This window comes from Mucor velutinosus (assembly GCF_035048745.1).
Source record: "Mucor velutinosus strain NIH1002 chromosome Unknown tig00001577, whole genome shotgun sequence".
NCBI lineage: Eukaryota > Fungi > Mucoromycota > Mucoromycetes > Mucorales > Mucoraceae > Mucor > Mucor velutinosus.
Window position 1 is genome coordinate 158,444 of NW_027041934.1, and position 12,103 is coordinate 170,546.

The 12,103-nt window shown below is 41.0% G+C and overlaps 5 protein-coding genes across 5 annotated transcripts; 2 read left to right on the plus strand and 3 right to left on the minus strand.

Annotated features, from left to right (window-relative positions):
* Positions 1–136: 136 nt before the first annotated feature.
* On the minus strand, positions 137–1,156 carry ATC70_013491 (uncharacterized protein; the record flags this gene model as incomplete). Its single annotated transcript, XM_064832655.1, has 1 exon — positions 137–1,156. One exon carries the CDS (start codon positions 1,154–1,156, stop codon positions 137–139), a length of 1,020 nt encoding a protein of 339 aa, XP_064675534.1.
* A 2,623-nt stretch (positions 1,157–3,779) lies between these two features.
* On the minus strand, positions 3,780–5,515 carry ATC70_013492 (uncharacterized protein; the record flags this gene model as incomplete). Its single annotated transcript, XM_064832656.1, has 4 exons — positions 3,780–4,018; positions 4,076–4,214; positions 4,271–5,034; positions 5,101–5,515. 4 exons carry the CDS (start codon positions 5,513–5,515, stop codon positions 3,780–3,782), a joined length of 1,557 nt encoding a protein of 518 aa, XP_064675535.1.
* A 1,646-nt stretch (positions 5,516–7,161) lies between these two features.
* On the minus strand, positions 7,162–8,528 carry ATC70_013493 (uncharacterized protein; the record flags this gene model as incomplete). The annotated part of the gene is made up of 4 exons (XM_064832657.1): positions 7,162–7,859; positions 7,915–8,130; positions 8,213–8,344; positions 8,399–8,528. The coding sequence occupies 4 exons, from the start codon at positions 8,526–8,528 to the stop codon at positions 7,162–7,164; spliced, it is 1,176 nt and encodes a 391-aa protein (XP_064675536.1).
* A 1,243-nt stretch (positions 8,529–9,771) lies between these two features.
* ATC70_013494 (uncharacterized protein) lies at positions 9,772–10,348 on the plus strand (the record flags this gene model as incomplete). The annotated part of the gene is made up of 3 exons (XM_064832658.1): positions 9,772–9,893; positions 9,988–10,239; positions 10,297–10,348. 3 exons carry the CDS (start codon positions 9,772–9,774, stop codon positions 10,346–10,348), a joined length of 426 nt encoding a protein of 141 aa, XP_064675537.1.
* Positions 10,349–10,822: 474 nt separating this feature from the next.
* Positions 10,823–12,095, plus strand: ATC70_013495 (uncharacterized protein; the record flags this gene model as incomplete). Its single annotated transcript, XM_064832659.1, has 4 exons — positions 10,823–10,979; positions 11,039–11,350; positions 11,549–11,622; positions 11,715–12,095. 4 exons carry the CDS (start codon positions 10,823–10,825, stop codon positions 12,093–12,095), a joined length of 924 nt encoding a protein of 307 aa, XP_064675538.1.
* Positions 12,096–12,103: the final 8 nt, after the last annotated feature.

Sequence of the window (12,103 nt, forward strand, 5' to 3'; positions counted from 1 at the left end):
GCAAGGCTACGGCAGTTGAGACTACGAATAATCAAGTTAGTGTGTTTGTTAGAAGAATGAGGAGCAGATACCGGGGGGACATAAACATTATCAGGGGATGCAGAACGTTGATTTAAAGGCTGTGATGAGGATTCACTCATTCAAGAGAGTCATCGGTGTCTGAGTGGTTGGGATCATCGTAAAATTCCTCAGTAATCTCCATTGCATTGGTTTCAACGACGTTGCCTAGACGATCAACCAACTGGCGTGAGCGTAACTTGGTGGCGTAGACGGGATCAAGGAGCAATTGACCAACGGCAGAATGAGGGTCCATAGCACGTTTGGCAGGACGAGGAAGCAGTTCAGCAGAGAGATCTTGAGCAGTGACGAGAGGTATCCAGTTTTGGGCCATGAAAAATTTGAGGACGCCGGGGACAGTATGTTTCTTGATGTAGCGCACAGTACGGATGCATCGGTCAGTGTGAAGGGCGGCAGCAATACGGGTTAGTTGGGGAGCAGGCATGTCAGCAAATTGGGGATCGGCTACATGTGTATGGTCAAGCGGGTTAAAGTCTGGGACTTCAGTCAGTTCACCGGCGGCTAAGAGTTGAAGTATATCCGCCTTGTATGCAGTGTGGATCAGGATGGTGGAGATGTTGCGAGCAGGAAAAGTGACATCTAGAATACGTTTGCTATCGATGCCGATGGCAGCGAGGGTAGCACGATATTCGGTGTGAGTCATACGATGAGCACGATGGAGGTGCAGAACAGTGTAGTTGGAATTTTCAGTGGCAGGTTGAGGAGGTTGAAGTGTACGGAGAGCATGTTCGCGGCGGCGCTTGTTAGAGGCAGCGGAGGGACGTTTGAGGACTTGGCTCCACTGGGGTGGGTTGTTGCGGGGTTGTTGAGCCTGAGCCTGAGCCTGAGCGGCAGGGACCACAGGTGTAATTGGGATAGCGGCGATGGGGGGTTGAGCAGTTACGGGTGCAGGAGAGCGGATAAGCTTCTCGAGATTGTTGATGATGGAGTGAAGATCATTTACTTCTTCTCGGAACTGAGCGTTCAGGGCTTGCTGGGCTTGTTGAGCACGTTCGAAAATGTCGAGACGGGAGTGTAAGGCTTTCACCGACTCGACGAGAGCCTGGATGGTGGTTTGATCGATCACAATGTTTGACATGCTGATCAAAGTTGCAATGTTTGTTGTTACTATCGCTTTTTCAGGGATTTTTCTTACAGTGGTGATTCAAACTATGTAAAAATTTGAAAAGCGGAAGAAAGGTGATGATAACATAATAAATGTTCAGTCCTTTTGCACTTTACAATCCTAATATGGAACCTGAGTTTCAAGGCATCTATCAGACCTGGCTCATATCATAACATAATAAATGTTCAGTCCTTTTGCACTTTACAATCCTAATATGGAACCTGAGTTTCAAGGCATCTATCAGACCTGGCTCATATCATCATAACATAATAAATGTTCAGTCCTTTTGCACTTTACAATCCTAATATGGAACCTGAGTTTCAAGGCATCTATCAGACCTGGCTCATATCATAACATAATAAATGTTCAGTCCTTTTGCACTTTACAATCCTAATATGGAACCTGAGTTTCAAGGCATCTATCAGACCTGGCTCATATCATAACATAATAAATGTTCAGTCCTTTTGCACTTTACAATCCTAATATGGAACCTGAGTTTCAAGGCATCTATCAGACCTGGCTCATATCATAACATAATAAATGTTCAGTCCTTTTGCACTTTACAATCCTAATATGGAACCTGAGTTTCAAGGCATCTATCAGACCTGGCTCATATCATAACATAATAAATGTTCAGTCCTTTTGCACTTTACAATCCTAATATGGAACCTGAGTTTCAAGGCATCTATCAGACCTGGCTCATATGAGAATAATGATTTTACAATCAATCAATAAAAACCACTATTATTTCTACCCTCTTTCCTCTGCTCAATGCTGTCAATGTTTTATTTGAGCGACGTCTCAGAGCCTCAGAGATTTCATTACTTACTGCAGACATTTTATGCAACCCATGCATTGTCAATGTCCAGACTAACGTTATTAAATATAGAATGCAATAAAATATCATTATGAACGATATAGAAGGCAATAAAATATCATTATAAACGATAGTACTATGACCTGCCACCTACTTTCTATACGCTTCGAGGGCATTTACTACTGTATTGCCTTATGAAAAGGGCATGAGTTTTCCAGCTGGCCCTACCAGCCAAAATTAATTCAAACCCAGAATCATAGTCTGTTCCAGATTGGACATATTTTGATAATTTTGGACTCGATCGAGCTATTTTTGCAGATTCGACTAAGTGAAGTATGATAATCACCCCATGCTTCCTTAAGCTTTCCTGGAGTACTTTTCAAGGCGCTTCCAATGGTACTAAGTAAAATAGATGTTTTGAATTCACTTATTGAATGATTTGTAAAAATATGAAAAGAGATTTATGGCCAAAATGTCGAAATTTTACATATCAAAGTCCCACAAAGATAATTTCAGAGGTTGCTTTGGATTGATAGAAACATTTTGATTCAAGATATACCATAGTAAAAGTCTCCATTATCAAGATGAAAAATGCGATCGTTTGATTTTCGATGAAAACCATGAGGGATACCTCATGCTTTTTGGTCGATTTTTGACCATGTTTTTTTGGTCCCCAAAAAGTCGAGCAAAAGTGTCAGAAAGTAACTGCCAGATGAAAGCAACCATTTGGGGCTATTCTGACGATCTAAAACGGCCTTGAACGCAAGAAAATTCAGCTCAAATGCATTCAAATTTTGTTGTATTAGGGACACTAAGGACTAAAAACTGGGAATACCAGTATGCTGCTTGCCCGTATATGAAGTAGCTACGTGTATATGGATGTAGAACATCACATAAGAATCAGATCCACAGATAATAGGAAGGGTTACTATGTGTAAGTGGAGGGTCAAAATGAAAGTAGCAGTATTTTGATAAAATACGCAAGAGCAATCAGTAGCACGAGCTGCCGCTGCGCAGGTTGGTTCTCTACCTTTGCTACGCTTCGGTGAGAACCATCCGAAGCATAAACACTCATACGATTAGTGATTACATATCAATCAACAATCAGGGTTCCTCTTCTAACATTTTAGCTATATTAATTTTGGGATATTAGCCAAAGGCCCGCGGCAGCGCGAGCCGTTTGAACGTAGGTTGGTTTCCACCGAAGCGAAGCGTAGGTCAGGAAACCACCCGAAGTGCTGAAAGGCTCGTATGCCATAGTAAAAGTCTTTATTTTGGAGGTCAAAAACGCGATCGTTTGATTTTCGTCAAAATCCCATGAGGTATCCCTCATGCTTTTTTGGCCAAATTTTGGCAATCTCAAAAAAGTTGAGCAAAGGTGTCAGAAAGTAAGCGCTAGGCCAGAGCAGTTGTGTGGTGCTGTTCTGGCGTCTAGAAACGGCTTCTAACATGAGAAAGTACGACTCAAAAGTGTCAAATTGTCGCTGTGTTTTGCATATTCTAGCATAGTAAGAGGTAATAAAAGTACGTTGTATGCCCGTACATGCTCTGTTTCCTTTCTATCAGACGCAGAGCATCCTAGAAAGTTCAGATCCACTGATAGAGTTTGTCTCTGGAGGGATTTTGCATAATGTTGAGAGATTTAGACAGATGTGAAATGCATTGATATTCAAGTAAAAATTAGAGTGCTATAGATGGAGACATACTTCAACATTTTTTTTTTATCATTGATCATGACAAGCGACTTGAGTTCTATTCACAAAACCGCGCAGATCAGGGTTATCTCCTTCCAGACAAAAAGACAACTAGACTCAAAGTGCAAATAAAAGCAGATATTTGAAACAGCTTGATCGATCCATACACAGCGTATACACAACCACCAATTATACATCCCAATCCATATCCTAGGCCCGAGAACAGTGCTGCTAATATACCTTGAGCAACTGACCTTTGATCTACAGGGAAGAAACCATCGACCTCAGCTACAGCGGTTGACCAGATGAGGGCGTAAGAGAATCCTAACAAGATGTTTTAATACCAAACTGAGAATATTCGGCACTATTCTCATATAATACCATTAAGAATCTGCAAGGCCAAAGCGATAATCAGAGAGGCACTCTGATTTGGTTGCAAGCACATGTATGCGAACGCTCTAAAGATGAACGACAGATACGCAGCTGTCATCAATAACGTCACGCTGTAAGTATCAAACAGCTGAATCCTCGTTAATGATCGCCCTCATAATGCCATCTGAAATGTAAATGCCGTACCTTTCTCGACATCCAGAATGTCAGCACTTCTGCAACACCACCAATTGGTCCTGTCCAGCCCATCATGGAGGCATCCATGCCTAAATCCTTCAACAACAAGAACAAAAATTGACTAATCATGGAGTGCGCCAAACCATAGAGCAGGATTGAAAGTAAAAAAGTATAGACGAGAATTGTCTTGAGGATGGAGGGCTCTGGTAAGTCTCCTGCGCCATCATGTATTGTTCCCAAAGCTGACAGAGATGTATCTAGAGTAGGTATATAAGAGATCACCAGACCCAATGGTGGTAATGTGGATGTAGCATGAAGCTCCTGATCAGCCTCCACTTGCACACTCATAGCCATCACAGTAGTTGTAGTAGTCAAGTAGAGCGTATTTGTATTACTGTCTCTTCTTTGAATAGTCGTGCTTGATGAGTTTCTTCTGGCATCATCTTGCAACCAAGCTGGCTCTGATGTGCTAGTAGGGTTATACAAATAGTTGCCGCCTGTCACTGCAGTCGACTTTCCTGTCAGCAATGGCGATCGCTCTCCCACATTTGATTCATCACTAGTATCATTCGTTACCATTCTTCCGCTCCCGTTGTTTGTTGTGGCGTGCATCATCTGATAATCAAAACGCACAAACAAGGATAAGACAGCAAATAGAATCAGTCCTCCGAGAAAGACAGCAAAGGCGATCCCAATTCCCATGCGAGATATCAAGATGCCAACGACAAGGATGTGCACACCATTCGAAACAGATCCCCACAGACGCTGGTTACCTATTATTATACAGCCATTTTATAGACAAATGCGGGGCACACAAGCGTAACTTTCATGATAGATACCATAGAGAATCTTTTGATCGGCCAACAGCTTGAGCACGGCACTATCCACAAGGGCGCAAATGGGACTCCCAAAGAAAGCAAACAGGAATGCACTTACAGTGGCAGCAGCCATTACCCAGAAACCATCCAGCTCAAACTTAGGCAAGAAATACAGAGACACCACGCTGGATCCGCCTATCGCTGCTATCAGGCCCATGATCAGGCCATGAAATCTCGAGTATTTGTCTGCAATCAGTGTCCACAACGGGCAAGCGACGACTTGGACAAATGGAGCAATTGCCAAAAGAATTCCAATCTGGTTGGGACTCAAATGCAACACCTCACTATAAAAGATAGCAATGTACGCTATTGCCGAGCCATAAAGCGAATAGAGTGTGATGTAAAGCGCTTTTGGTAGCAGGAAATGCGAGGACATTTAGGGTTAAATGAAAAAGCAAAGAGAACAAGAGTAACTACAATTAATGACGAGTTTTAATGCTTTGCTGCAATTAGCTTGTTTTAGCTCACCATCAATCATTGAGTGATTTAAAGTTAGTTTTAAGGAGTTGTTGATGTGTGTCGGTCCTTCTTTATCAGTCATTTGGACAGTAGCGCGTATTTCGAATCTGTTTCAGTATACATTTGTGTGGTTTTTTACGTAGAGCATACACATTAGTTTACCTTACAAAGAGTTAACCATTTATGACAAGTAGATTAAAAGACATCATAGCATATTCATGAATGCTCTAGAAAACTTTCCACCAACATCCATGACGAAAGGCAAAAGTTTATTCAAATTAGCCATTCCAAAAGAACAGCCTGGAATACCTTGTTTGAAAACACACGTTTACAGAGGTAAACAGGGTCAATGTCAGCAGAAAGATACAACGGAGCCATCAACAACATGTGAAGCCTCTGGCCATATATAATACAGAATCATCAAACCAGATAAAGAGGGCCAAAGTCGATCGGGGACCTGCCAAATTAGACTTTTTTTTTTTTTTTTTTTTTTTTTAATTTTCTGTATGTCATGTAAAATCTAATCACAAAGATGATCTATTAGGGCTATACAGATATCTTTGTTTAACCCTCGCAATTAAGAGCAATTTTAGTGTGAGCACCATGAGGCTTTCTGAATCAAATGTGAGTGTGCATTTTTATTTGGATCACACAGCATGTGTACTCCAGTTTGCATCACATATTGCTGCAGATTGGTGTCACAGTCTGCCAAAACGTCGCTTGTAAGCCATGTTGAGTATTTGCCTATTGTTTCGAGAGACAATAACAAGACGGCCAACAATAATTCTACATGTTTTCAATTGCTACTGTCTTCTACGCCATAGCACTTTTCAGGGATGTGCTGCAGGTGTTTGGGTTGCACTGGCATGGCTGTACTTTGCTAGTCCATTATTGTATCCTATCATGTCAACATTCTTCCTTTTTAGACACACTTGCATTTACAATGCCCGTGATGATAGATATTCTAAAAAGACTTTTTATGCAATGGAATGTCTAGCTTGGGAATCGCCTATACTGTACATACCAGTAATCCGAGGCAATAACCTACAAAGAAGATTGTTGACATGGCCCCATTTTGGTCATTGAAAAAGCCTGTAAACCATACATATATCAGCTATTGTTCAACAAAAAATTATTGTGTACCTGAATTTATTTGTTTCCGAAATTCTCTTCCAGTTGGAACTCGTAACAGGAGTATTGTACACCGTATCTTATGTTTGAAAACGGTTGATCATTTAAATCGCTCTCGATATCAGCCAACTTCAACGAAATGTTAGCTTCCTTTATTTTTAGAACAGCCAGAGCCTACATGCCATGCTCTAGCTATTTAGTGACACACAAGCCGGCAATCGCACTGCAAAGCAAAAGAGGGGCTCCCTGATAGACGGTGTAACCTTATCCATCATTGCAAAAAGAGTTACGGATCAATTGCGAAATTTTTTCTGTATTGATTACAAGACGTATGGGAATAATAATATATATGAGGTGGGGAGGTTATTCGGGGTATAGAATACAAAGTATTAGATATTAATAAATTAGAAAGGAATCTCTCTCTCTTTCTGCTCAGGAGGATGTGTGCACCATGGAGTGTCTTTTGGGCGTGGTTGGCACTTTCATGCTGCTGTCGTCCATGAGTGTGGGTGGCGATCGTCTGCTTGTGGTGCTACTGCTGTTCTTTTTCAGTGATTTGCATGTGTTTTGCCTTGATCTCATTACCACCACCTTGTATAACTCATCGCTGCGCTGACTATGATAGCTAGGACGTCGCTGAGGTGCAATATCCAGAAGCAACTCAGTTTGTTCCAAAGGTGATAAGGTTGTTGAGTGCCGACCTTGTTGGTGGGACGAAGCAGCAGACGAAGAATGAAAGGCAGAGGGATGACAGGGAACTGTACGGACTTCCCACAAGGGTACATGCTTCCAGATGTCCAGCAATTTGTCGCTGTGTTTAATCATCAATGTCCAAAGTCGAGTCCATTTTGCATTCGTCTCTATGAAATGGCTCATATCTGCCATCATTTTAGCTCGAGAATGACGTTTGACCCAACTCGGTATTTCCTTGAGGTTGTGTTCAAGGCCTGTACACACTGGAGCTAAAACAATAGCCAGTGCTTCCGGATTCATCATGTTGACATCGGCATGTTGTTGGATATTCGAGGCAAGAATGATGATGTAGTGAATCAAATGAAAGTGCTCTTTCGGTAAACGATGCAACATGGATGCTAATGTTTCAATGGTAGACTGATCTGATAGCGATTCATCTAGAATGAAACGTTAGAATACGTATCGCTACTTGATCTTGACATTAATAGTTACCGTATAATTGGATGAATTTGTCATGAGTAGCAGTAGGTATCGCAGGATCAGGCAGGTGACGTAAATACTTTTTGACTACACCTGTAATGGCATGAATGTCATTGTCTTTCAAATCCAAGTATTTCCCATAGGTTGGTGGTTTGTCAAAGTCAAGCAAGAGGCCTTCTACTTCGGGTGCTGCACCCGAAAGTCTAAATATACCTTCTGTAAGCAAACCTATTCATACATGAAAAAATCATGCGGCAATGTACAAAGGTTAGCTTGATTGAACCTCAGATTTAGCATGTTTGTTATGTACCTCGCTTGATGATTTCCTCAAAGCATCGAAATACAGGATCAGGAACAGTCAGGCCAAAACTGTTGGTTGAACCGCACAGAGATGCTGATTTCAGAGGTGCGCCGAAAATCCCTTTTGTAATGGTGGATGATCCTTGAAACATGTGTTAAAGATGTGTCATGAATGGATTACATGTGAGTTATCTACCTCGCTTGCTGTGTGATGGAGCTGATTGCTGGTATCCCATACTGCTCAAGAAGTGGTATTTGCCATTCTGCAAGAATGCAAGTATATTCTTTTGTCGCTTCTTTTCTGAAAAGTTGTCGTCGTAGATCATTGTATCAGAGCCAGTCAAGGAGATTAGGATGGATAGATAAAACAAGCAGCTGCAAATGTAAACCGAGATAAAAAATGAGAGAAAGAGGGAAGAAAGAGAGGAAAAATGCTACAAGGCACTTTTGAATGTAACCAAAAGACAGAGAGCGAAGGCTGCAGGCGGCTCTTCAACGCCATCATTAAGGAAAGTGTGTGGTACCCATTCGAAGCATAATGATCTATGCAAAGAAACATGCCATTCATTGTAGCTGCAGTCATACGGATTTCATTATACACATTCACCCTCAAAAATTTTCTTGCATGGCATGATATACATCTTGATGCCTGTCTACTTCTTCAATGGTCTTCTTGAAAGAGATTTTATTTTTGTTTTTTTGACCAAATATGGTCTGCACCGTGGGTGACACATACAATCTTCGTTCAGGTTATTATTCATTAGTAGAAGCACCCAGCAGCAGTAATTTTTCCACATGCAGTGGGCTCAATATAAGCGGAGATCCAGGGGCAAAAAAATAGCCTTGATTTTTTTTTGGTGTTGCATAAAATCAATTCTTGAGCGTGAGACAGAACACGCATGGTTTATCAAAAAATAACATATACATGTATACTTGAGATATTGGACATTCTACTGAAACTAGCCAGCGAGTTCAAAGTGGCTTCAAAGAGGATTAATGATGCTTTAAGTTGGATGAGATGGGTAAATTTGGAAGTCCGACCTTTCTCGCTGTTAAAATCACAAACTTCAGTTACACTTGCTGATGGCATCGATACATGTTCAGGAACACAAACTTACACCTGTATCTAGCGCTAGCTCACATGGCTAATTTTTTTTTGACATTTCATTTCATATGAAATTGGGACCATCAAAAGGGGCATGAAGGCGCTTCCATGTAGGCCCCTATTTTCGTCGGATGTACATTGCTATTTTGGACGCTTGTCTAATGTTGCGACAAAACCTAAAAATTCCGCAATTTCCATATTCGGTCTGTTGAAAAATAAAGACAACTTTCTCTCGCTCTCTCTCTTTCTCTCTTTCTTTTCCCTGTTCCTCTTTTTCGCATTAAGGGGCTATTAGTGTTTGATATGCAAGCAAAACAAACACTACTTTGATCGTTCATCATGTGGCCATGGTGACTCTTTTTCGCGCAAGAAAAACGTAAGGCATCGCAAGGGCAGGATCTTGAGTCGAGTTAATATCTTTTCTCTTTCCATTTAACATTTCTCATTTTCAGTCTCCACTTGTTATGCGTACCACACTCATTTTGGTTATTCTGGCTTTTATGATAGCAATTGTGCATGCTGGGCCAGGGACACACCGCTACAAGGAACCACATTCAAATTATGGTGACGAGAAAAAGAACAAGCAGTAAGTAGGCCATTACAGAAAGCAAGAAAAAAAAATCAGAGATTTGCGTTGCTTTTGTCTGTCATGTTTACCGCGAATTTTTTAAATTTGATAGTCATATTCAAGAACACATGAGGGCAATGGCCAAAGATGATGATGATAAGGTACCAGAGCTAAGTGAGCAAGACATGATCTACTACTTGTTTGTTATCCACGATACAAATGGAGACGGATATCTGGATGGGCACGAATTGAGAGCAGCATTTACAGACTTTGATGAGGACGAAATCCATGATCTGGATCTTACATTGCAAGAGGTAACTGATATGGTAGATCATGTGTTGATGGAAGACGATAAAAACGGAGAGTAAGTTGCGCTTGCGTGGATCAACCAGATCAACCGTAACTGATGGATCTTACTTAGCGGTTTAATATCATGGAGCGAGTATCTTGAAAGTCAATTGTATCATGAATAACAGAAATTGTTTCTTCCATACAAATCTACCACAATCAATTTATTCAAGTGCCCCTTTAAATAGTAGCCACCCTCACCCCTTCTCCCCCCCCCCCCCTCTCGTCCCCCACCCCCCCCCCCTATTTTAGCCCTCAATCAATAAACTTTCCAATGATTCAATGGACATTGCCTCCCTTTTACTCGAAATCTGCAATTTCATGCCATCTACAAACATAAACAAAGTAAATAAGCTTGAACGTTAGCAACTTTCTTCTCGGAGTCCATTACAGCTTTCAGTCTGATGTTAATAAAATGACCAAGATTCAAACGAGTATCGTCCTACCTTTGTACTTCTATGAAACGCGGCCATTTAAATCAAAATAGTAAAAGAAAGAGGGAAAAATTTTCATTATAAAAACTGACTTGATTTTGACAACCTTTCATTTTGCTTCTTGTTCTTGTTCTTTTTCATATCCGACTTTTTTCATATAGCAAAATGGAGCATTTAAAGAATCTTCATTTCACACCCGAGACTCCTTTTGGGTTGCCACTTTATCCTTTCTTTGAAAAGGCATATGAAGCTGTTGTCGGTGAACCAGCATCCAAATTCAGGTACATTCCCTCAGTGACTCCCTTGTCTACTGTAAATGAAGGTAATAGAAGGAATCGAGCATATTGGGATAACACGCGTTAATTGACAATTTCATTATAGTTACAATGACCTGTATCACCTATTTTATTGTCATCTTTGGCGGTCGTTTCTTAATGACAAATGTTGCTCCATTCAAGCTTCAACTCCCTTTCATGATTCACAATGTTCTTTTGACTTTGGTTTCCGGTATCCTTTTGGTTTTGATGGTCGAGCAAATCTTCCCCATCTTCTACCGTCATGGTTTAATGGCTGCTATCTGTGCTAACGAAACCTGGACTCAACCTTTGGAATTGCTCTACTACCTCAACTATCTTGTCAAGTACTGGGAACTCATTGATACTATCTTCTTGGTTTTGAAAAAGAAGAAGTTGGGTAAGTTTAACTTTATTGAGGAGGAGGAGGAGGAGGAGGGGGCGATGGGAGAAGTTATTTGTTTTGATGTGGTTGCTATGGATATCTCAGGTACACAAACTTTGTTAACCTAGCAACACACTACATCTTTTTCAGGGGCTGAATTTACGTTTCTTTTCTTTGTTTTGTGCTGACACTGTTGTTATTCTCTAAATGTAGAATTCCTCCACTATTACCATCACTCTTTGACTATGGTCCTTTGCTTCACTCAGCTCAACGGTCAAACTTCAGTTGTAAGTACACACAAATTATCATATGAAATTTCCCAAAGTTACACGTTCTTTATATCATACGGAATTTCGGAAAAACTAATTTTAACTTATAGTCTTGGGTTCCTATTACTCTCAACTTGACTGTACATGTCTTGATGTACTACTACTACTTCCGCACCGCTGCTGGTGCCAAGATCTGGTGGAAGAAGTACTTGACCACTCTTCAAATCACTCAATTCATTATTGATCTCGTCGTCATCTATTTCTGTACCTACACCTACTTTGCCTACACTTACTGGCCTCACTTGCCCAACATGGGATCTTGTGCTGGTACTGAAACCTCAGCTCTCTTTGGTTGTGCTCTCTTGTCTTCATACCTCGTTCTCTTCATTAATTTCTACCGTATTACTTACCAAGCCAAGAGAGCTGCTGCCCGTAAGCAAAAGCAAGAAAAGGAAGATCAAAAGTCAAGACCCAAGTCCAAGAAGGTCTAATCAACTAA